At 43.1% G+C, this 25,873-nt stretch overlaps 1 protein-coding gene across 15 annotated transcripts in view; it reads left to right on the top strand.

The window, feature by feature from the left end:
* DLGAP1 (DLG associated protein 1) overlaps positions 1–25,873 on the top strand; it is a 942,912-nt gene that overhangs the window by 904,985 nt on the left and 12,054 nt on the right. For all 15 annotated transcript variants that reach the window (XM_073898465.1, XM_073898467.1, XM_025886688.2 and 12 more), the window contains one exon: positions 10,129–10,550. In XM_073898465.1, the coding sequence (XP_073754566.1) occupies positions 10,129–10,550 (422 nt within the window). The remainder of the gene's footprint in view (positions 1–10,128; positions 10,551–25,873) is intronic.

The raw sequence follows: 25,873 nt of genomic DNA, 5'->3' as shown, positions 1-25,873 counted from the left end.
TTTCTCCATAAATTTCTGATTTTCTGTCTATATATTCTATCAATTATTGAGAAAGCAATGTTGAAACTTCTGACTGTAATTGTGAATTTATCTATTTCTCCTTATTCTATCAACTTCTGCTTTGTGTATTTTGTTTTTTTGTTTTTGCTTTGTGTATTTTGAAGCTCTTTTATTAGGTGCACAAACATCTAAGATTGCTATGTCCTCTTCATGAATTGGCCCCTTTATGATTATGAAACATCCCTCTTTCTCCCTAAGATTTTTTGTTATGAAATCTACCTTGTCTGATATTGAGATAGCCAATTAAGCTTTCTTTTCTTTCTTTTTTTTTTAAAGTAAGTTCTATGCCCAACGTGGGGCTTGAACTCATGACACCAAGATCAAGAGTCACATGCTCTACCAACTCAGCTAGCCAGGTGCTCCTGAACTTTCTTTTCATTAGTGTTAGCATGAGGTAGCCTTTTTCATTCAAATTATTTATGTCTTTATATTTAAAGTGGTTTTTTTTTTTATGGGTAGCATATAGTTGGGTCTTGCTTTTTAACCCAATCATACAACCTCTTCCTTTTAATTGGGATACTTAGACCACTTACATTTAATGGAATTGTTGATGTGTTTGGGTTTAAGTTACCAGTTTGTATTTGTTTGTTAATTGTATCTCTTCTTTGTCCTATTTTTCATTTTTTCTACCTTCCTTTGGATTATCTTTTTATGATTCTATTTTATTCCCTTTGTAGTCTTATTAGCTATAACTCTTCATTGTATTTTTAATGGTTGCTATAGGGATTATAATGTATATCTTTAATTATATTATACCTTCAATTGAAATTAGATCATTTCATATGTAAGAAACTTACAACAGTATGTTTCCATTCATCTACTACCCAGATTTGTGCTATTGTTATCAAACATTTTACTTCTACATGTATTAAAAATCCATAATATAGTGTTATTATTTTTACTTTAAAAGTCCAATTATCTTTAAAATGATTTAAATAGGGGCACCTGACTGGCTCAGTCAGTGACTCTTGATCTCGGGGTCCTGAGTTTGAGCTCCATGTTAGGTGTAAAGATTACTTAAAAATAAAATTTTAAACTAACTAAATGATTTAAATAAAAGGAAAAAAGTCCTATTCATCCACAAAGTTATGATTTCCAGTGTTATTCGTTTCTTTGTATAGAGCCAAACTTCCATCTAGCATCATTTTCCTTCCTCTTGAAAGACTTCTTTTAACCTTTCTTATAGTACATGTCTGCTCATGATGAAGGTTTTCCGCTTTTGTATATCAAGAGTCATTGTTTTGTTTTTATTTTTTAAAGATATGTTTTTTTCAAAGAGGAACAAAGATACCCCAGCTGTGGGTAGGTTTCTTACCCCTTACCTCTGAATGTTGATAAATACTCTACTAGGACCCTGCAGATCCATGGGTGCTCTCTGTACAGTTCTCTCTTCCTCCACACTCTGCCTTGCAAACTCCCACTGCATTGCCCTCCTGGGACTCCCAGCAATGTCTCAACAGCTCAGGAAGACTGCTGGCACCACACAGAGACCACTCCCTGGGCTGCTGCCTGGAAACTTTCTCTAATCAGTAAACACGGGCAATCATAGACCTTGTTTGTTTCCCACATCTCAGTGATCACTGTTCTTCATTGACTGATGTCAGGTACCTTGAAAATACTTTTTTCATACATTTTGCCTGGTTTTTTTTAGTTGTTTCAAATAGAAGAATAAATTCAGTCACTCTTACTCCATCTTGGCCAGCAGCAGAAATCATCCATATAGGTTTTATTTGGCCTACAAGTGGGATGAGCCCTGTTATTGAGTGTTGCTCTCTGGCTCAAAAGTCATAGAATGTATGGGAACATACTGAAGACTTGGGGGGAAAATATTCCAGTCATGAGATCCAAATTGAAAGTAACTTTACCTTTCTGTCTTTACCATGTGGGAGTTGGATATAATTAACATCAATAGCCTCTTTTAGGTGTAAGTTCTCTGAGTCAACATTCCAGCAGTGTTTCCTCAAATTTAGAGTAGCATTATACCTAGATGGAGATTCTTTGTTGAGGTCCAGGCCTAATCTCCTGGGTCTTGCCTTTCTGCTTATTGTCATATTTCCCAGGTGGCTGTGTTGCTGTCCTAATCTGTAGTTCAGAAACAAGAGAGAAGTGTGGATAAGTCTGTGATAAAGGTTCAGGCTACCTGTCCCTCTTGTAACTCAGCTACCTTTCATAAGGGTAGATATTTATGTTAAATTTTGGGACATTTATAAAGAAATCATCTTTAGTCTTTACAAATGAAAATGTTAGGGAGAGTAGAGGCTTTGAAATTATATATTCTTGCTTATTTATTAACACTGTCAAACTGACATCTGTCTTTAGTGGTTGTATAGAGAGAAACTACTGGTCTAACAGCAATTTTCTGGAAAAGAAATTCCAAAATGCTATTTTTCTGATATGTGTATATTAATTTTTTAAGATTTTTTTTACAAGATAAATATTATTTATCTATTTGAGGGGGGACACGTGAGAGCAAGCGGGGGGGTATCAGGCGAGGAGCAGAGGGAGAGAGACAATCTCAGGCAGACTCCCTGCTGAGCAGGGCCCCTGACAAGGGGCTTGATCCCAGGGCTCTATAATCATGACCTGAGCCGAAATCAAGAGTCAGATGCTTAACTGACTGAGCCACCCAGGTGCCCCTGAAAGATTTTATTATTTTTAAAAAATTTTTTATTTGAGAGAGAGAGCATGAGTGGGGGCCAGGGGGAGGGGCAGAGCAGGGAGCCCCCTGACACAGGGCTCCCCCTGACCCAGGGCTCCATCCCAGGACCCCAGGATCGTGACTTAAGCCAAAGGCAGACACTTAACCAACTGAGCCACCCAAGAGCCCCTAAAAGATTTTAAGTATCTCTACACCCAACGTGGGACTCGAACTTACAACCCCAAGATCAAGAGTCGCATGCTCCACTGAGTGAGCCAGCCAGGCATCCCTTAATATTTTTATCTGTGTCTTTGTAAACTACTTCTTAACTGGCTGGGATCTTTAGAGATCATCCAAGTGAAAGTCAGTGTTACTGCAAGGACTATTTGCCTTCAGCATCCAGGGAATTAGAGGAGAAAACTTTTCCTAGAATAAGTGGGTAGTAAATAACTTTGTGACCTCTTTTCTTTCCTCATCAACCGCCCTCGTGCCTGCCATTCCTTTATTAAATCGGTGAAGCTGGGTAACAGTGAGTTGTCTAGAGCAAGATCTGTGTGTTTGGAGGAGCGGGTATGCAAAGGGAAAGCCAAGATCTTTCCATTTATATTTCATTTACGGGATGAGAATGGGAGCGGGTGGATATTTTGATGATTTGCATAAACGTCTCTTGTCTTTCTTATGTCCATTTGACGGAGCCATCACCTTCTCTCCTGGTATACCTTTTGTACATTATGAAATGTACAAAATGCTAAAGTGTCAGGACACTTCTAACGCTAAGGGGGAAAAATGCTAGCATCGAAATGTGGTTGTGAATGACACCTGCCATTTCAGCAGGTCTGTGAACAAACACACTGAGTCACAGGTGCCGAAGGCCCCTTCAAGCTATTATCAAAGTTGCTCCCCATTTCTAGAAACAAATGCCTCAGTGAATAAGGATAATTAGACTCTTGTTTTTTCACCAACATTACCTCTATTTCCAAAAATTTCTAAGTTGTTTTTTTTTAAAGATTTATTTATTTATTTATTTATTTGAAAGAGAATGAGAGAGAGAGAGAGAGAGAGCACATGAGACAGGGGAGGGTCAGAGGGAGAAGCACACTCCCCGCCGAGCAGGGAGCCCGATGCGGGACTCGATCCTGGGACTCCAGGATCATGACCTGAGCCGAAGGCAGTCGCTCAACCAACTGAGCCACCCAGGCGCCCCCAAAATTTCTAAGTTTTAAAAATTTTCCTTGCTTCACACATTAAAGCTCAGGGCTTCATAACTGGGTATAACAAGCATGTGCAAAGCTAGCATTGTTTGTTCTTTTGGCATAACATCAACTACTATAAAAGATCTCTTTTGATCATAAATGACTTAAATACATAAACATTTGGGTTGTGCCTTTTCAACTAAGCAGGATGTGAAAACAAGAAGCCCAAATTGAGGTATCTTCTGACAGCCAGTTCAGGGACCACAGACTTAAAAAGACCGTTGGCTGTCAAAAACATCTCTCCTTTGCCAACCTGGAAGCTTTGGATCAATTCCCACTCCTCACAGCTTCCTTGGAGTACTGCATAGCCTAGGACCCTCGCTCGGTATTACATTTGGCAAATAACTTCTTTTCTGTGCCAAGTTAACAATACCATGACCTAGCCAAATAGTCCTTACAATACCCTTGAGTTTTAAAGGTGTGGCATTCATGCATTTCAAATGGTAAAAGCCTGAAACTTGGCATGATTCCTGATATGCCTCATACATTTTTTCCTCCTTTTCTTCCTCCCTTCCTTCTTCTTTCCTTCCTTTTTTCTTCTCTCTCTCCCCCTCCCTCCCTCCATATCGCCCTCCCACTTTCTTTCCCTCCTTCCTTCTGTCTTTCTGGCTTCTCTCCCTCCCTCTCTTTTTCTTTCTTTCTTTTCACGTTTTTTACAGATAACTTAGTTTGCAAAAGAAAAATGATCCTCCGACTCACAAGCCTATGGCCTCCATATGACCCCAAAATAAGACAATTAAAACAACTTATGGGTGAGACCTCTCAGGCTTTTGTTAGTTACCTGGGGTCAACAGTCAAGGAGTGACCTAATGCTCCAGTTGCTGGGGCGCAGTCAGTTCGAGGATGTTTTGTTGAGACTCCTAACCAAGGTTCCTATAGTGATAGCCCATCAAGGATACTAGCACCTGCCCAGGGGGCCTGAAGGAGGCTGGCCAAGTGCTGGGCCCTCTCCGAAGAGATCCAGCAATAACAAGCCCACTGTCATCAATGTCTGTTCCTTCCCTTTCTTTAATTGGCAATTGCATTATGATTACTTGGAACAGAGTTGTTATGTAGAAAACTTCCTCTATTTTCCTTTGCTTAAAGAGACGGCTGGGTAAAAGAGCAATGAACGTGGTGGCTTTTGGATAATGAGTGGACACTTGTTTGGGGGTCGTTTTACAATCTGTCTCAAGGACAGTGCTGACCATTATGGGAATGGGGAGCAGGAGAGCCACTTCCGCCTGCATTTGTGACCAGGGCTGCATCCTGCCTGGGTTCCTCCGTTCACTATTCTAACTGCGAAGCTGATCTGACAAGAACGAGAGAATCTCTTTTTTAGAAAGTTTTAATTCTGGATCTTAATCTCCTCTCACCCCCACACCTTGCTTTTGATCTATCTTTTATATAATGAGACGTCTTGGGCTTTTGCATCAGTTAAAGGGTGCCATTTCACAAAATACCCAGATGGTTGCACTTTTGAAGAGTAGCATTTTCAGATCCCACATCTATTCAGCCTTGACAGCAGGCTTAGTGAAGAATGTCTAAAGCCTCCTACGAAGAAAGCAAGCACAGCACAGAACTAGTGTTTCTCCCTTTGAAACCAGAGTTAGCCCTGAAAAGCAACCATTATGTGAATAAGAGGGATGAAGAAGATAACCAGGGGCCAGAGGGTTCAGTAACAGAATGACTGAGTTCATCTCCTCAAGATAAATTTCTGCCTTGGGTCTCCCCTGAACGACTTACAAGGCTAAAGCATGGACGTTCTAAAGATACTGACTGCACTCTGGTTTTTTGCTCATTTTGCTCATTAAACTTTGTTTAAATGCAGCCCCATCAGACGGAGAACGAGAAGGGCCTCTGTGATATACCATCTATGTGTTGATTTTTAACCCGCTGTACAGAAAAGTCGTGGCGGGGTGGGTGAGGGGGGCAGAAAACCCTCTAATTACACATAAAAACTTGTTTCACAGAAGAGGCACATGGGGTGCCTGGCTGGCTCAGTTGGTAGAGCATGCAACTCTTGATCTCAGGGCTGTGAGTTCAAGCCCCACGTTGGGCAAGGAGCCTACGTAAAATAAAAATTAAAAAAAAGGCGGGGGGGCGCCTGGGTGGCTCAGTCGTTAAGCGTCTGCCTTTGGCTCAGGTCATGATCCCAGGGTCCTGGGATCAAGCCCCGCATGGGGCTCCCTGCTCCGCAGGAAGCCTGCTTCTCCCTCTCCCACTCCCCCTGCTTGTGTTCCCTCTCTCGCCGTGTCTCTCTCTCTGTCAAATAAACAAAAAATCTTTAAAAAATTAAAAATTTTAAATTATTAAAAAAAAAGGAGGGGCACAAAGCAATAGCAGAGGTGAACGCTACCAAGTGACTTTCCTCTTACTGTTCAAAACAGACAGGTATTGTGTCCCATACTGGTTGATCCAGTCTTTGGTTTCATGGTTTTCTGCTCCTTAGGCCAGAATATTGGCCAGTCCTTTTCAGGAGTTGTAATTATTACACATTGTGCCTTCAGGGCATGAAGTACCAAAGAAGCTTCGAGTCTGGGGATTGTGGGTTTGGAAACGGTAAGCCACTGGATTCAGCTTAGAAGTTTATTCCATCTACCAGCAACTGATCTATTCTTTTTAAAAATACAGAAATTAATCCAATGACTCCTTTTGTGTTCCTATCAGAGTTTTAAAACAGCAATAACAACTTGATTGTACTCTTCACTCAGAGGGAACTTTGCACTTGAAAGACATGAAACGTTTTGTAGAGCAGACATTCTTTGAAAGCTCTGGGTGGAAGAAAGCACTTGCTTAAGGAACTTAATTGAGAGAAACAGTGCAGCCTGGACAGTATTGCCTGAGTTCAAAGGCACCGCTTTTAATCCCAAACCTTTTTAATTTTACTTAACTTTTATTTCTTTCTGGGTGACTAAACTGCAAACTTCTATTAATCTACTGCCAAGTAATTTTTCTTAAGAAGGTGGATACTTTACAAGATCCATAGCCAGGAGCCCTCTGTCAGGAATGCTGGTGGTACAGTTTCGTGTAGGTAAAAACAGAGGCCCAGAAGAGGTCGCTCTGTTTTTTTTGTTTTGTTTTGTTTTAAGATTTTATTTATTGATTTGAGAGAGAGAGAATGAGAGAGAGCATGAGAGGGAAGAGGGCCAGAGGGAGAGGCAGACTCCCTGCCGAGCGGGACTCAATCCCGGGACTCCAGGATCATGACCTGAGCCGAAGGCAGTCGCTTAACCAACTGAGCCACCCAGGCGCCCACTGTTTTGTATGTGGAACAGACTCTATCTCTGGCAAGTTTGCTGCGATTGGAAAACAATAAGGCACTCCTTTAAGTCTGGAAAATGTAGTGCCCCTGGCAATACAGGATCTTGGAGAGTGAAGCCTAGTGTTTTCATAGTTGAGATTTTGTGTTAGTAGAACAGCGAGAATGTCAACTGTTGCAGGGAGAGTCATCCAACTCACACATATGTGTCCGGAAAGAAAGCTGAGCTTCAGGAGATGACATTTAACATTTTGGGGGCGGCGGGGGGAAGGGATGAATAAGAAGAATGCAGGAAAGGCCTACTGCAGCCAAGAAGTAAGTGGCTATTGGAAGAATCACATTAGCAAAACTGCTCTTCCTTTTGCTCTAGTATAAGACACCTGGTAACACGGCTTTCAGACTTTCACACTATGTGATTCTTTTTTTTTTTTTTTTTTTGTATGGCCCATTCTAGAGTTAAAGAACTTATAAAATGACCAGGTAAAATACCCTCAACAGAAGTTAATTTCTTGAAAACAGCAAACAATGAGATGGGCCAGCTTTTTTTGGCCGGTCTATCTTCATAAAATGAATCATACTATATTTGATTATTCTGAGATCAACAGTGCAGCCACCTTTTTTCTTGACATTTATTTTCTAGGGAAAAAAATGGATTTATTGTGATGATTGTACTCTCATCTTTTTGTAACTTCTAGTCTTTCTACAGTCTTACAAATAACAACTTACCTGTATTGTTCTGCTCCCTTTTTCTTTTCCATGGACCAAAGTATTAATATTAATTGGCTTTATTAAGTGTTCCAGGAAAATTAAGAAAAAAGACATAATCTGGTTTATTAAATGTTATATTGACATTGTTTAGCACACCGTCCTGGAAGACTGGCACTATTGAATAAGAAACAGCAATTGAAAATCAACTGGCAAATCAACCAACTTAACATGGCATGATCATGAGCCAGTAAAGAAAATGTACCACCTCATACCCGTTAGGATGTCTACTATCAAAAAGTCAAAAAATAAGTGTTGGCAAGGATGTGGAAAAATTGGAACACTTGTGCATTGCAGATGAGAATGTAAAATGGTAATAGCCAGTATGGAAAACAGTATGGTAGATCCTCAAAAAATGAAAAATAGAATTACCATACGATAGAGTAATTTCTCTTCAGCATTTCTACCCAAAAGAATGGAAGATAGGGTCTCAACGAGATATTTGTACACCCATGTCCAAAGAAGCATTATTCAAATAGCCAAAAAGTGGAAGCAACCCAAGCGTCCATCTACCGACAAATGGATAAACCAAATGTGGTATATACATAAAATGGAGTATTATTCAGCCTTAAAAAGGAAGGAAATTCTGACACATGCGGCAACACAGAAGAAGCTTAAGGACATTATAGTAGGTGACATAAGCCGATCATAAAAGGACAAATACTGCATGATGCCACTTCTATGAGAGACCTAGAGAAGTCAAATTCCGTAGAGACAGAAAGTAGAGTGGTGGTTGCCACAAGCTGGGACAGTGGGGAACTGCTAAATGGGTACAGAGTTTCAGTTGAGAAAGATGAGAAAGTTCTGGAGATGGATGGTGGTAGTAGTTGCACAACACTGTGAATGTACTTAATGCCACTGAACCGTACACTTAGAAATATGGTTAAAATAGTACATTTTATGTCATGTATATTTTTTCACAAGGAAAAATAAAGAAAATATTAGATCAGGAAGTTAGTTACCTTTTAAAAAAAAAAAGTACAGAGTAGGGTAACAGGCACATGATGCCTCCTTCAGTGGACTTATATTCTCTGTCATTGTCACTTGCCTGCTGTAGGAGCCAGTGAAGTTTTTTGTTTGAGTTTTAAATTACTTCAGGCCCACACCTTTCCCTTGCCCCTTGTCTGAGAAAGAATTCACTGCTCCTCTGTTCTTCTCCACCCCTCTGACCTTCATTGTAGGGGTCAACCAGAGATGTATAGAGCCATCTGGTTGAGAAACATCGATTACGTGAATATCCTTATAAAATGCTCAGACTGAATCTGTGAACAAATTGTCTTTTTTTTTTTAAAGATTTTTATTCATTTATTCATGAGAGACAGAGAGCGAGAGAGAGAGAGAGAGAGAGGCAGAGGGAGAAGCAGGCTCCCAAAGAGCAGGGAGCCCGATGTGGGACTCGATCCCAGGACTCTGGGATCACGACCTGAGCCGAAGGCAGACGCTTAACCATCTGAGCCACTCAGGCACCCTGAACAAATTGTCTTTTATCATCTTGGTGCAAGGACTGTGGGAATGGAAATTAAAGGTGCAGAGGAGAATGGGACCAGAGAACTCTAGAACTGTGAACTGTTTTGCCCCAGAGGCTTTGCCCCAAATGATAACAATGACCTACTCGATCAAGAAACAGGTGAATCCTTACCAGGGCAAGGAGTTTTAATTTTAAGAGGAACCTCATGACGTTTTAGTTTGTTTTCATAAAGTCTTACCTTGTAAGAGCTGTCCCTGGAAAAAAAAATGTAATTATGCAGGATTCACAAGAGGTTTGGGCTAGGTTGGGTTGGTTTTGTCTCCCCGATTTCTAAGCAAAGGATGCAGACTAAGATAGAAGTGAATTGTTTCCTCACCCCTCAGCAACCTGACTACCAGAATTCAAGCCACCCCAGACTTGAGGAGGAAGTTGAACATGGGACATTATACTGGCTTCGAAAGCTGTACACATTGTTCTGCCTCTAAAATGTCACTAGATATGCTTTAATATGGTATTGAACAAAAATGAGAGGTCTGTGATTCCGTATATTAGAGCTACGGCAACTGGTATGTTTGCATCAGGGACCTACCTCCCCAGACTGAAAGGATGAGGCCTCCTATGGTCACACTCACCAGGAAAAGTAGAAATGCTTTTGCATCGAGAAAGAGCCTTGAACTAACTCTCCTTTGTCTATTCCTCCAAGCTTCCGCAGGTTCACTCGATCCAACAGTGTGACGACAGCTGTACAGGCCGACCTGGACTTCCACGATAATCTGGAAAACTCTCTGGAGTCTATAGAGGACAATTCGTGCCCTGGCCCAATGGCCAGACAGTTCTCCCGGGATGCCAGCACCTCCACGGTCAGCATTCAGGGCTCAGGAAACCACTACCACGCCTGCGCTGCCGACGACGACTTTGATGCGGATTTTGACCCTTCGATTCTGCCTCCCCCGGATCCCTGGATTGACTCGATCACTGAAGACCCCCTGGAGGCCGTCCAAAGGTCAGTGTGCCACCGGGATGGCCACTGGTTTCTGAAGCTTCTCCAGGCAGAGCGGGACCGCATGGAAGGGTGGTGCCAGCAGATGGAGAGAGAAGAGCGGGAAAACAACCTGCCGGAAGACAGTAAGTAATGGCCGCTGTGCACGCCTGCGCACCCGGCGCTTCCGGGCTGGGCTGATGCGGCGTCTGTGGACGTCGTGGTTCCTCCCTTGCCTGGTTCGCTTGTCGAGCTGCGGTTCCACACTTCCGCTGCGACGTGTGGGACAGCGGGGCGGTTCTGGCTGCGAATCCAGCCGCCCCCCCGCGCTGCCCAGTGGAAAGAAAACCAGTGGGCAGAGCCTTAGCTAGCTCTAGCCGGGTGCCCGCTAGCTCTGGATCCTTTCTTCTCTGAAAAGGACCAAGCTCAACGTGGGGGTGGCCTCCAGTTTCTACACCGGTTCCTCTTTCCCAAGAAATTTCTGAAGGGGCGCTGATTCTCAGGGAATTAAATGCCCAATGCATCGGTGCACGTATTAGAACAAGGCCAATAATGCATACGTCAGTAGAGACCATGCTTATTAACATTCATAAACCCGTTTAGCATGCACTTTCTCTCATGGGATTCAGGGAGGCAAACCTTCAGCCACTAAATGAACTAACACAAATTTCAACTTACCGGGGTTGAAATAAGTGATAAAATATGATGAATAAGTAAGATAAGTAACAGAGGCCTTGCACACCATCATTTACAAATTTTGCTTTTTAACACAACAATCATTCCTATTAACAATTGACAGCAATAGGTAGCTGGCTGGCTGGTTGGCTGGCTCAGTTGGTAGAGGGTGGGAGTCTTGATCTCAGGGTCGTGAGTTCAAGCCCCACGTTGGGCATAGAGCTTACTTAAAAAAAAAAAGTAAATAATTGACAACAAAATGACCAGGTTACCTCAATTCTGAGGCATGTTTTCCACATTTTCAACAATTCTGAAATTGGGATATAGTTTATAATCAGTGTGTATTTTAATGCTGTGTGTTTGTTTTCCTCTGAAAAACTATTATTAAATGAGTGGTGGATCTTCCAACTGTTGATATTTTTGAATCAAAGAAATTTAGGCATTTAGGGGTAGGCATTTAAGCCTGCCTTCATTTTTCCATGGGAACCACCTAGAAGAGTATTGTCATGATGTGACTTTGGGGGCCTATTTTTTAAATCATTTAACTTTTTCTTGTAAAAAAAGAAAAACATGCACAAAAGTATAGAGTTTAGTACAATGAACCCTCATGTACCCATCACCCAAAACAATGGGCCAGTCTCCTTTTCTTATCTTCCCCACTTGTCGTTTTTGCCAGATTATCTTTAAGTCCAAGGCATGCATCATGGCACTTTACTATGTATCCACTGATAAGGATTTTTTTTTTACATAATCATCATATGTTATCATCCCTAATAAAAATATCAATAATTTCTTAGTAATTACACCCTGAGCCTACGTTAAATAGACTTACTAAATGAACCAAACTAATCGTGTCAAGGGCCAGTGAGTTTTCCATAAAGGAAGTATTTCTTATGAAAACTGAGTCTGGAAAATAACAATTAGCATGTTGTGGGATTTCCTTGCTGTGTCTTGCTCTCAGCTCTTATGTGCATTCATTCCTCCTGCCTGAACCCTATCCACTGGCTGACTAGCTTATGTGTTGTCTTTATGAACAGGTCAGAAAATCCATAAGTAGTTTTCGGTAATGTTCCTTTTGTCCTTTCATGTTATAAATGCAAACAACTTAGCAGTGGAAAAGTACATCTCCTTGACACTTGCCCCTAACAGTCGGTGCCTCTGCAAGTTCACCTGAGTGTTGATCCACAAGCAGAATTAGCTTTTTGCCCTGGTGACAGGTGAAGGAGGCAACACTCAGCAGCAATGGATGGGGTAATTTTCAGTAAGAAGTCTTAGCAGTTGCATCTTCTTATTCTCCTTTCCCCTTGTGGGAAGCTTATTAGATTTTCCTAGGAAAAATGCTAGTGTCTAAGGAGCAACAGCCTCTTGTGCACTGCTCAACAGAACAAGCTGATTTTCAGATTTCAGTGCCTTCAACTCATTAATTCGGGACTCATTCTAGTTTCCTGGTTGACTTCCAATAGGATCCAGGAAAGCTGCTCGTCTGTTTTCTTTTAATCTGTTTTTTTTTCCTCCATCTAAGACTGTATCTACTTCTCTCAACCCAGCTTTATAATGATGCATGAGAATAGTCATTGTATAAAAATTTAGGAAAATCTTATGTGATGCTAAAGGAGCTATGAAAACAAGTTAATATGTTTTGACACAAACACATGTCTTTGAAAGGTGAAAATTTTGTCAGAAAACCAGATTCTCATCTTGTGTTTGGGATGGAAGAGAAGCATTTTTGTCACTATTGGAAAAGTCTCGAGGTAATGAACATGAAGGAGCAACCCATTCATTCACTGTTATAGAATTTTACTTCACGTGTTACTTAAAATATTGATTTATGAAGAGGACTTAACAAATCTATCCCATATGAAGGAATTTTGCTGTAACAAGATTTGTTCTAAAGAATAATAATTGCTGCCTTTGCACATGAAGTTTCCACCATTAATAAGCTATACACCTGAAGGACATTTTCTTCAGAGTAGTGATACATTTTCTCAGATCTACCACTTTATTTTACGAGGTTGCTGCCTGCAGGGGGAGGTGCAGTGATCATGGTTGCAGAACAGGCAGAGATAACTAGGGGTGGGAGTATTTTTTAGTACTTTGCTTTAAAAGTACTGAACTGAATCAGTCTTAGATGGCAAGTATGCAATGAAACCTGCTTCATTGGGGCATTCATTGGTCTTCCTTTGTAGTATGAAACATATTTTAATATCAGACCCCTCTTTTCTAATTAAAAATAATTACACACAACACCAATAAATATAACAGAAAGAACGGTGAAGCTGTCTTGGTGATGGTCTGAGTTCTGTCTGCTCAGCCTCTACTGTCCCTTGGACCAAGGTCCCTAACAACCCCCCAATCCCCTCCCTGGGCCTCAGAAAGATCCTAGGGTTTCTAGAATACAGTTTTAAAGCCAATGGTCTGTGGTGAAAAGTCCAAATTATTAATTTTTCTAATATAATTTTATAGCTATAGATCAAACAGCTAACACAAAGTTTAGGTGTAAATGCCCTTTATGTATGCTTTTTTAAATGTACAAAACTGATTCAAATTAGTAACATCTATTCATATAAGCCCATCTAGCCCAGAAAATATGAGTCTCAAGCTTGGGCCTCACCTTCAAGTCTCAGCTTGGGCCTCACCTTCTGGAAGTCTGCGGAATGCCTCCCCTCAGGCTGAATTGGGTGTGTCTCCCTGGTGATTCCATAACAGCCTGTACAGTTAGTTGTCTATCAGCTATTTCTAACACGATTTTATGGTAGTCTATGTATCTCTCTCCTCCACCGAAAAATGAGCTCTCTGTGGACAGAAATTCTTCTTATCTCATTCATCTTTATATCCACCACCCCTCTGATGGTTCCTGGTACATAGTAGGGGATCAGGGAATATATATTTGAGTCCTGGAAATATTTAGGAAATTCTGTTTTACAAAAGTATTTTATCTTGCAAAATGTTTCCTCCTCAAAGAGTGACAGGATACTCAAGTAACTAGTGGTTGTTTTTGCCAAAAGTAGGAAGGGGGCTTCGCTGGTGAGGTGATGAGCTCTTCTGATGGAAGCAAGGATCTGACAGAGAGAGATGAGCACCTGCCACAGAAATGGTAGAAAGGACTTCTGTGTTGGTCAGCCAAATAATCTAGATGAACCCTCTATGTCCCATCCCTTGGGACACGATTCCATTTGACAAGCACTTGAAAGCTTTCTCCTTCATCCCCAAGAGCTTCAATCTACCAGCATTCCAGAATTCTAAATAGCACAGAGATAACTTCCCAGGCCAAACTTCCCAGGGCAAAGAGTTGCCAATTTCAAATGAGGCAAACTCGAATCAGTGAGTGTCTGACCAGAGAGCTGTAGCCACCCTCCATGGGAAGAAGGGAGACTAGAAGAACATGAGAGAATATTCATCTTGTCCTTACAATACTCCTGGCAGTGGGCTGGAGACTTTGACAGGTGTTTTATTTGCCCTCAAAACAGCTCTCTGGCAGTATCTTGTCCAAGGTCACAGAACACAGAAGTGTCTGATGGAACAGATACAACATGAATAACAGTTGACAAGATAATAATACTCTGTGTGTCACTTGGTGCTGTCCTCTAAAGCTCTCCATACATATCTGTCCCTGGCTCCTTGGCAACCACAATTCTGTTCTGATAAGTGGGCCTGGAGCTGTAGAGGGCCTTTGTTTTACTCATTCTCTAATTTAGCCTTTTCTTTTTTATATTAAAAAAAAAAAAGAGGAAGAGAGGCCAATCCTTTCTGGTAGTCACAGCCAATGTCGGAGTAACCAGCTTAAAAAAAAGAAAATTTGTGTACACCCAGAAAAATAGCTTTGACAGATGAGTCGAGCCCAGATACATCTATCTCTTGGCCAAGCCACCTTTTGTGTTTTTGGGTCCCCTACAAGGAGGTACATTCACGGTATATGATGAAGGTGACTCCTTGATAGATCCCTCCCAGGAGACATAGTCTTCAAAATCATCATGGAAGGAGAAGTAGTTTAGAGTAAGAGAAAGGAAGATTTTTTTTTTTAAGATTTTATTTATTTATTTAAGAGAGAGCAAGCAAGAGAGAGCACGAGCAGGGTGGAGGGTGAGAAGGGGAGGGAGAAGCAGGCTTCCCGCAGAGCAGGGAGCCTGATGCAGGACTAGATCCCAGGACCCTGGGATCATGACCTGAGCCAAAGGCAGATGTTTAACTGACTGTGCCACCCAGGCACGCCGAGAAAGGAAGAGTCTGATCATATTTGCTTAATTTATTTTGGGGGGGCACCAGAATTATCCCAGTTCTTTTTTTTTTTTTTTTAAAGATTTTATTTATTTATTTGACAGAGAGAGACATAGTGAGAGCAGGAATACAAGCAGGGGGAGTGGGAGAGGGAGAAGCAGGCTTCCCGCAGAGCAGGGAGCCTGATGTGGGACTCGATCCCAGGACCCTGGGATCATGACCTGAGCCAAAGGCAGACACTTAATGACTGAGCCATCCAGGCGCCCAGAATTATCCCAGTTCTTAAATATTCAAAAATGTTTGGTGAATGCACTTAATGCCTCTGAACTGTGCACTTCAACCTGGTTGAAATGGTAGATCTGATGTATATTTTACCACACACGAAAAATCCTGCCCCCCTCCAAAAAAAGTCTGCAGCAGCTGAAAGTAGTGGAGCAAGCACTCTATCATCATGTTCATAGTTATTCATCGCGCTTATAAGAAGATATTTCATTCACTATCTTCCTGAATTTGAAATACTCTGTGCTGGTGGAGGATAAAAAAGAAGTTAGGAACACAACCTATTTGCTCAATGGGAGCATGAGGTCCAGATTTAGAGTGTGGGGCGGTTGCAGTCATCTTTCTTGACTAAAGCGTTAGAAATGAAAGGAGCCGTCAATTTTAAATAATTATTCAGTTACCAACTATTTTATGATGCCATTGCCCTGACTCTGACAGCTGCTTCCTAGGGACGCTGTTTTTGGCATTCCGGGACTGGAAAACACTTTCCTGGTTTACCCAAAGCGGTTAAATGTGCGTGACAAGGGGCAGAAGGAGAAGGGGCATTTGTGGTCACCTGGTAACGTCAGATGATCTTTGCACAGTGTAACCATACATTCTTTGGGTGTGTGGAGCTATTATGTGCCCTGATAAAATAAAAGCAGGGCAAGGACTTCAGTTCTTGTTTTAAATGTTGATCCCGAACAGTCCATAGTAGGGTTTTGGCTTGGTAACCAAATAATGAAAATCTGCAATGAGTGAGGTTTCCTCCAAGCCCTGGCAGCTGACAGAATGCTTGTTCCCCCAGCACTTGAAGTAAAATGATACAAGCTTTCCTCAGACAATGAAGCCCTTGTGTGAAACAGCTGTCTCGGGGAGATGGCTCAGTGCTATTTGACAGTGGCTTGTATGTTACATAGATACGTCTGGTATTATCTGACGGGGAATGAAATGGCCAGATGGAACCAAACGCTCCTAACTAGGAATGCAGTCTAGCAATGCGGATGAAAAACAGAGGCTCAGGTTTCAGTGGCCCTAGGATGAAATACTGGTCGACTGTGCTTGGAAATCTATCTTTGCCTCCTGAATTGTGGACGACTCATATGCAGAATTTTCAGGCTTTATCTGGAATGAACTGATAAACCTAGAGCGTGTGCAGGAGGCGGATTAATTCCACTTTAATTTTGCCTGGTAATAGCATCCAAGTTAGTGAAACTTGGCCTTGGGTCCCCCAGAAGGCTTGTGAGCCTTGGCAGCGAATGGGGGACTGGTAATGAAACCTGCAATGGGGTTTGCCTAGTTTCAGGTTGAGTTACGGAAGCTGTGCACAGTCATCATTGTGACCGTCTATCAGTGAGATCACCAGGGTTACTCTGCCAAGTGCTGCCTGTGGCGTGTCCCTGCAGCCTGTGGGTGGCAAGCAAAGGAGCTCTCTCTCTGATTTCATCTGCCTCAAGCCTTGTGTATTTCTAAGCAGGGCAAGGTGGGTGCATCCTAGTTCCTTTCTGTTTTATTCTCATCTTACTTTTGAAGTGACCTTCAAAATTCCCTCCCTTGGGGCGCCTGGGTGGCTCAGTCGGTTGGGCGTCTGCCTTCGGCTCAGGTCATGATCCCCGAGTCCCGGGATCGAGCCCCACATCAGGCTCCCCACTCCGTGGGGTGTTTGCTTCCCTCCTGGCCCTCCCCACTGTCATGCTCTCACTCACTCTCTCTCAAATAAATAAATAAAACCTTTAAAAAAAAAAAATTCCTTCCCTGCCCCAGCCCTCATGCATGCGCTTACGTGCGCTGCAAAGTCTCTTTTTTAAGGTCTGGCCAACCTGAAATTAGTAACCACAGAGGAAGTGGCAGTAATGAAAAGGAAATCACGTATAATGTGCCTTATGTTTAACCCTCTGGAATGCTCAGTTTACTTTCCTCTGCATGGCACTGGGCACAAAGAGGAAGGTTTTGATGCCAGAAGGACACCACAGAGCATCCTTTCGTGGGTGTGTTTCATTGGGAGTGGTCTCGAGGCTGAGGAGGGTGCAGAGGCGAGGAGAGGTGGAGAATGTGGCAAAGGGAAGGCCAGGCCAGCAGTGGATCTCCTGTTGTCCAGGCCGGTGGCGTTCCATTATTCCAGACTCCCTCTGTGCTGCAGAGAGGCAGAGATTTCAGAGGGAGACGAGGGCAGGATCGGGGGAGGATCTCCGATGGTTTTCTCCAACAGTAACTATTTATGTGGAATATAATTGCAGTGGACTTCAAACACAGTATTCAGTTCTTTTCTTCTGGATTACCAAGGGAAATGTTAACTAATTTCATGTCATTCAGCTTTCAAAGGCTCAAGAACTGTATTTTTCTATGTGATGTGTATGATGTTATTATTTCATAGGTCGTGTAAATTGAGATATGGATTGAAGCATAACCATCTTTTATGAGTAAGACTCCTTGAGTATGGACTGGGAGAAAAAATTCAATTAGCTGAGCTTTTGAAAACTTGCTCTTTACAAACAAAGCAATATTTCCCCCCGTGTTTTAATCCTGTGGAAGCTTTTAGCCTATGGGGTAATTTCTACTTGAGAATTTATTCTCTATTCGTTAACCACTGAGTTTTGGCTCCAAAAAAAAAAAAAAAATGCACTCTTATAAAATGCAGAGCAAGCACTGCCAACCAGGAATAAAACAGATCCATGTTTTCTATGGAGACCCTTTGTTGACAGTAGGTCTGGATCACAAATGTGTTTGAGGAGCAGCTGGGCAATTGGTTGGAGAAATTCTTTTCCATAAGGACACACTTGTAAATAAGAATGGCTCCACATGAATAATCCCAACTTGAAATCACACAGATTTGGTGTGGCAAATCCACATGAATTTAAAGTAAGTGGGTGGATTTTTAAAAAATTCCTTTTTCTTTTCCTTCTCCTTTCCCCCCCCCCCCTTTTCCCTCTTATCCTATACAACATGGGCGGTAGGGGGGGAGAAAGGAGAGTAAAAAGAAGTCAGCCTAAATCAGTCCAAATAGTATTATAAACAGAAACCCAAAAGGAATCATAGCCCAGCTAAGACTGTATTAGCTAATTAATTAGTCAGGTCTGTAGCTTAAAAAGTTGATGCTAGACATGGTAAAACCTTGAAGAATCAGAATGCATAAGGCCTGGAATTCTGTGGCTAATTTATTTTTCTGGTTAACATAAACTTTGTAGATGAGTCCGTTGGTTAGTTTCAGAACTTATTCCTTCAACAAGATACTAGGAATTACATGGGCACAGTGTGTGCCATTGAAGGGCTTGAGGTCTGGTGAGAAAGTCAGACAGATAAATAGATCACACTGGAAAGAGTGTGGAAAGGGCAGAGACAGCTCTACACATGGGGAATTTGAGGAGCAATGGGGAGGGAGAGGGGAAAGGAGATAGGGCTTTCTGGAGGAGGTACACCTGAGCATGGGGGTGGGGCATGGGCTAGTGGAGGCATGGAGGCAGGAGGCATCCCTAGCTTAGTGTTTAGCCTGAGCAAATGCACTGCAAAGAGAGACAGCTTTTAGATTTGGGCAGCTGGGGACCCAGAGCACTGAGGGAGGGAGCAGAGGTAAAGGTGAACAGGTGGACCTTGGCCTGCAAGCCATTGAAGAGAGTTCCCCACTTACCCCATGGATGATAGGGAGCCACGGAAAAGTCTTAAGCATGGAAATTATATGAGATAAAAAGACCCTCTAGTTCCCCTACTAAAACCAAACCTCCAGGATTGGCAAGGGAGTGAGAACAGCCACACTGTGGATGGGGTGATGAAGCCTTGTCGCCCTAATGGTAATCAACTAGGAAATCCTAAGGGAAATATGATTTGGGGAGACAAGAGGTGTCGGCTGGCTGTTTAGCTATGCAACACTGAAGCTTGGGGGGTTGCTATACACTGGAGTTACAAATTTGGGAAATATAAACAAATTTCCAAAATAGCTGAAACCGGGAGAGTGATGAGCACATTCAGAGGGAAGACAGAAAGCACGCTCTGGGCTGAATTTTGTGTTCAGCATTTACGAAGTGAAGAGAGAAAGCCCTAAGGAACAAGGAATGCAGGGTCAGAGCCCGAGACTGGGGGAGGGTGGGGGGCCTTGGTGCCAAATGCAGAGCTACCCGGCAGGGGAAGGAGGGTGAGGAGGCCAGGCAGCAAAGGGTGGGGAGACAAATGGTGGCTGAGGAAGTAGAGGAGCAGAGGTGTTCCATCCTTTCGAGAGCATTCTCAGGAAGGTATGACTCCACCAGGCCTGCCATTACAAAGTACCACACACTGCTGGCCTGAACGACAGAATGGTATTTTCAGTTTGGGAGGCTGGAAGTCTGAAATCAAGGCGCTGGTTTCTTCCGAGGCCTCTCTCCTTGGTCGGCAACTGGTCTAACCTCTGTGTTCTGATCTCTTCTTATAAGGACACCAGTTACATTGCATTAGGACCCCCCACTAATGACCTCTTTTTAACTTAATTACCTAAGCAGAGGCCCTATCTCCAAATACAGTCAGATTCTAAGGTATTGGGGGTTAGGACTTCAGCATTTGAATTTGGGGAAGACACAGCACAGCCCAGGACAAGGAAGAAGAGGAATTTTATATTAGCTGGAGGGGACCTTGAGATTGGGGAGGAGATCCCCCCCTCCCTCAGAATGGGAGAGATGGGAGGATGCTCACAGGCATCCCCGGTAGAGTTACAGCACAGAGAGGCAGAGATTGCAGAGACAGGAACAGACTTATAGAGCACATTCTCAGAGCAGCTAGGAGGGAATCAGACCAACGACACAGGTAGATGGGAGGAATGAATGTAGAAAAGTCTTTAAGGTGGGAGCAGGTACTGGTTGTAGCAAGGTGACATTAGGAATGAACGTAAGTAATTCTCTCTTGGCACCTGACATCTCTCTGTTACTCAAGTAACCAGGAGGGTCTGCTGCTTGCCCATCATGGAGAACCCCCACACTCTTTAGAGGCTTAGGGGACTAGACAAGTTGTAGGAGAGGAAGAACATTGAGAATATTCCTGCCTGATTCTGCTTTCTTCATCACATTGGAGGCAAGGTTATTGCTGAAGACGAGGAAGCAGGGTTGAGTTGCAAGTGAGTAAGAGTCAGAAAGGGAGGATCAGAGAGGGTGGTAACAAAGATCACCTCAAAGGACTAATGAATAGCCGTGAAAAATCAGCTGAGTTTGAAGATTATGGGTTTAGAATGGCACTGAACCACATGACTAAACACTGTTTGGAACACAAGATGGGCATCTAGCACTCCAGGCTAGCAGGATTTACCCAGCATGCTCTGCTGGTCCATCCTCAAGATGGACCTTGTTTTGCAGGACAGCTGCTTCTCATGAGGAGGGTTCTGGCCCTTCATTTTGCAGTGAGCTTGTTTTTTGCACAAGCCCCCAGCTGGGTAGTATAAGTGTCTAACACTGGTTAGAGTTCTGTCTCCTCTGTGTATCTCCATCACCCAGCAACCAGTTGGCCATTGTTCTAGCTCTGATAGGTGGGGGAACTATGCCAGACTATGCCAGAAAATCTGGGCCCCTGAAAAATTGTTATAGATGCCTTAGATACACAGACCAAAGAAATTATTGACACTCACCTAAATCTGCCTGAGTGGAAAGCCACCAAAAAAAAAAGAGAACATTCAATCAGTCCACACTACTGGAGAGAGAGGTTGGGGTATGAAGATTAGCAGGAGAAATAATTCCCTATTTTGGCCAAAGCCACCTTTTAATTTCCCAGGTAAATGCCCAAGAACTAAAGAATGTCGATAGAATAGAGGAGTTACCGTTTCTGCTACATTCTAACAATTTTTGTGTATCATTTCATTAAATAATCAGCAATCCTATGAAGATAGTATTAGGATTACTTGACGGATAAAGAAAACAGAGTCTGAGAGTACCATAAACTCTCCCAAGATCAGCCCCTTGTAAGTAGCTTTCCTGACTTGCACACCTATGCTCTTTCCAGTACACTACTCCGAGAGAAAAGGTTAAGCCTGGAAAAGGAGTATACTAGGTGAATTACAGTGTAGGTGACGGGGCTTGGTGAGCGTCCTGCCCAGCATGTCCTCTGGACATCACCACTGGTAGGACAGCCAGCCACACACCTTATACTGATCTTTAGCCTCCAGGTTTCAGGGACATGCCATCGAGGGTATAAGAAATATATCTGTTCTCTGTTTCCAATGCCCAATGTGGGGGCCTGATGATTGTGGAGTTGGGCCTCATAGTTAAGAATCAGAAGCAGTGAGAAAAACCACGGCTTCTGCCTTTTCAGTTCTAGGGACTTAATTCTTCTTGGAATATTGAAGGATGCATATGTTAATTACACTTAAGGACTTCTTTTTTCAAATGAAAGTTCTCTTGTGTTTATTACTGAGCCAACCTACCAGGGCAGAAACATAGAAACAAAGATCAAAATCATTTTTCCCTTAACATACGTCCAACTGTCCAGACAGTGGTGATGCTGGTGACCTTGAGCAGCTTAAATCCATGTGCTGTCTCACGTGTGAGTCCTGACAGACCCAGCTGGATTCTTCTTTAGCGTCCTGTTGGAGTTATGCCTGATTTTATGACCGGTTCTCATCCAAATCCACTGGGGGAACACTTCTTGGCCGAAAAGTGCTTGATCCTGAAAGTCTTGTGATCAGGGAAGACATGGTGAGGAGCTGTCAACCGCACACACACCCCACCCCCACCCAGGGTGGCGGAGAAAGGGAGAGAGAGCTATGCTTACGGATACGAGATACTGATTTGGACGAAGCAGAAAGTCAGGTCTAGCCCCAAAGGAAGAGGTCTTTGCTTTTTGCTGCTACCACAGCACACTTGCAGCTTTGCCGTGGACCCACTTGCAGGATTAAAAGAAATTGCCATTCCTTTCACCTCTGTGCCTTTTATACCACCTCCTTGTTCCCCAAATAAAAGTCATCCCCCACGGGGGTCAGTGGGAGGGAGGAGGTGTGCTCTTTTCTCAATGTCTGGGGTTTTATCTGTATGTGGCCAGATTTAAAATCAGAGTTTTCCTAAGAGACCCATCTCACGCCCCAAAATAGTCTTTCTCTGCGTCTAGTATGATGTATAATCTTTAAAAGCAAAACCCAGACTTAAACTTTACATCCACTAGCATCTTTTTTCAAAGGATCCCTGGTTCCTACATTCCTTTCACTCCTGAAATTTCTGTGTGCAACAATTACTTCAAGTACATGTGCTTTGCTCTCCCATCTGGGTGTGGGACAAGGAGGGGGTTTGCTGAACTTCCCCATTCTTCCGTCAACTTCCTACAGCTGTCCCCCTTCTGTCCAGTGGCACTGGCTAGAGAGTGTTGATCAAGGAAAGAAATCACCCTCAGATGGCTTCATGTAAGTAGATTCAGACCCAGGTTTCAATATGCATTGAGAGAAAAGAGCACAACTGGACAGGGAGGGAGAAGACAGGGCCCCGGGAGCCCTGGGGCCCCAGGAAAGGCACTTCTTAGTTTGAGCCCAGATTTTCTCACATGGAATGATGGTATCTGTCTTGCCTCACAGGGTCCTGAGGGGATCTGATTCAATGTACATGTGAAACACAAGGCAATAATATAAATGGACAGATACTTGCAAAAACCAAACAGTGATGACCTTCCAAAAGATCTTCCTGGCTTTATGTGGTGAACTAACCGAGCCCTGTGCTCTCTGTTATGATCCCCCATAGCCATCTACTGCAGGATGAGAAGTTTCTAGAATTATAAGTGGGGGAGTTAGTATGGAGGTGTCTGTCTCTGAAATGGAAGGAATTTAGTTCACCAGTGTTTTGGGTTGTTATTTTGTACGTCCACTGAGGAACAGACTCACAGCTTAGGAGGAAAGGATAGGGTGAAAGGAATCTTAAAAATGAACCATTAGCAGTTTTATAAGACACCTAGGGAGACCAGGCTTACCTACATAAAAAGAGTGGTGCAGCAGAACAAGGCCTATAATATGATTAAATATTACACGAATAGATGGTATAAATCTTGGTTAAATGGCCTGCCTGAGGAAATACAGCAGAGAAGCATGATTCCAGAAGCTGCAATGAATGAGGGGAGATGGATGGTACAAATCATTGACTACATTTGAGTTGAACAATCTGGAAAAGGTACATGAACCAGAGTGTGAAGGAAACCAACTAAATGTAATCCTAGGAGCACATCCTCTTCATTAGCTTTTTTCTTCCTCATGGCCTACATAACAAATATGAAATTTACCTTCAGGAAAGGGAGTGATCTCACACATCAAGCATATGTCTAATGGAAAAAGAGAACAAACTCCATTAGAGCTTTCTTCTTTCTTTTTTTTTTAAGATTTTATTTATTAATTTGAGAGAGAGAGAGTGAGAGAGAGCACAAGTGGGGTGGAGAAGGAGAGAGAGAAGCAGACTCCTAGCTGAGCAGGGAGCCCAACGTGGGGCTCGATCCCAGGACCCTGAGATCATAACCTGAGCTGAAGGCAGAAGCTTAACCAACTGAGCCACCCAGGCGCCCCCATTAGAGCTTTTTTCTTAAAAATTAAAGTGAGTTTTTAGGGGGCGACTCTTGATCTCACGACCCTGAGACCATGACTCGAGTCCTGCATCGGGCTCCGTACTCAGTGGGGAGTCAGCTTGAGATTCTCTCCCTCCCTCTTCTTCTGCCCCTCCCCACCACACACACACAATCACACACACTCTTTTTCAAATAAATAAATAAATCTTTTTTAAAAAACTAAAATGAGTTTTTAGTTCTCTAGAAACAAAAGTGTGGAAGGCAAAGAAGTCGGAATTATTGTTTGCTTGCCCCAAGCCCTCCTGTTGTGTGGTTTCACTGAAGGCCCACATCAGCATCTCCCTTCCCTGAGCCCAGGCAAGATTATCACTCAGACACTGGAAATGCACACAACCCCAGAGCCAGCAGGGAATTTCCACTCAAGGAACATGATGGCAAAAACCTGGAAAACAGAAGGGCCATGACTCCACCCCAGTTACTTTTGCTCCAAATCTATAGCTCTCACCAGAGCATGCTGAATGAAGACACATATCCCTTGTTTTACTTTCAATAAGACACCCATCCAAGTTAACCCCTACCTACCCGGTTGGGTGTTGCCTGAAATACTGTTTGGAGCAGTTCTTTCTTCTCATTTGAGAATCACTGTCTTACTCAGCTACTCTTATTTTGGTAGTCTATCCTACAGCTCAGGTATTTGGGTGCAATTGAGAACTATTAGCTCAAGGGTCTGAGGAATATCAGAATAGCTTGAGTTTCTGTGACAGTTTTCAGGAGTTATGCAAATTTCCCAGCCAGCAAACTGGAGACCCCTCAGTACCAGGTCTAAGCTCCCAGGATTCAGTCTGAGATTTGCTGGTGTCACCATCCGACCCATCAGCAACGTAATTCAGAGATGTTTCCAGGGACCTAAGAGTTTGCCTAAAGCCACATGGTCACTTAGGAAATGCCTCCTCAGAACTGTCTCCGACCTGGGACAGGTCATTTAAAGCATATACCTGTCCCAGACAACCAAAAATGTGTGGTTTTTGGTTTTTTCCTCTTCTCTTCCTGGCAGAGCAAGTGTGGGGCCCACAGGTGGGACACCCAGAGAGGCAGAATAGTGTCCTGGCCCTAGGTAATAACAAACATTTATTGGTCATTTGCTATATATCAGACACTGTCCTAAGCATTTCTGTCCTATGCATTACTGCTTTCAACCTTCACAACAACCCTACAAATAGGTACCATTAGCCCCACTTTCCAGATGAGAGAACAGAGATTAAGTGACCTGTCCAGGGCAGGGGCTGGGAAATGTGGGAGCCAGAACCCTCAGCTGGCTCAGGGCCTGAACCCTTAGCTACGATGATGCCCTGTCTCCACGTGCTCTTTCCTTTATGCTTCAGGGGTGTGAGAAAGCGAGAAGGGCCTCACACCACAGATCCATCGGTGATGATGGTTAAAAATACCCATCCCAATAGATGTTAAAGGCAGCCTGGAACAAAGTAAACACAGGCCTGAGGACTTGCTGTGCTATGGCCGTCAGGGGAACCCCCAGCTATCCCTGAGGAGGCAATTTCTGCACGGGGGCTGTTTGCTGTGACGGGTGACAGAGAGTGCATGAATGCCCTGACTTCCATGCGCCAAAATTTTTGAGTCATGCTGAGGTATAATGTGCATTATAAACCGTTATCTAGCCTGGCAGTATTCTGTGGTTTTGGGGTTTGTTTGTTTGTTGTTGTTGTTTGAGCCTGGCAGTTTTAAACAGAGAAGAAAATTACTAGAAAACCTTGCGCCAGCATGAAGTTTCCTTTTCTTTTGTTTCCTTCTCACACTTTGTGGGGACTGAGGTTGAGAAAGGGAGACC

Source organism: Callorhinus ursinus, unplaced genomic scaffold, assembly GCF_003265705.2.
Source record: "Callorhinus ursinus isolate GAN/ISIS: 27379988/994484 unplaced genomic scaffold, GSC_fseal_2.0 scaffold11, whole genome shotgun sequence".
Lineage (NCBI taxonomy): Eukaryota > Metazoa > Chordata > Mammalia > Carnivora > Otariidae > Callorhinus > Callorhinus ursinus.
This window is presented reverse-complemented; position numbering and strand designations above follow the sequence as displayed.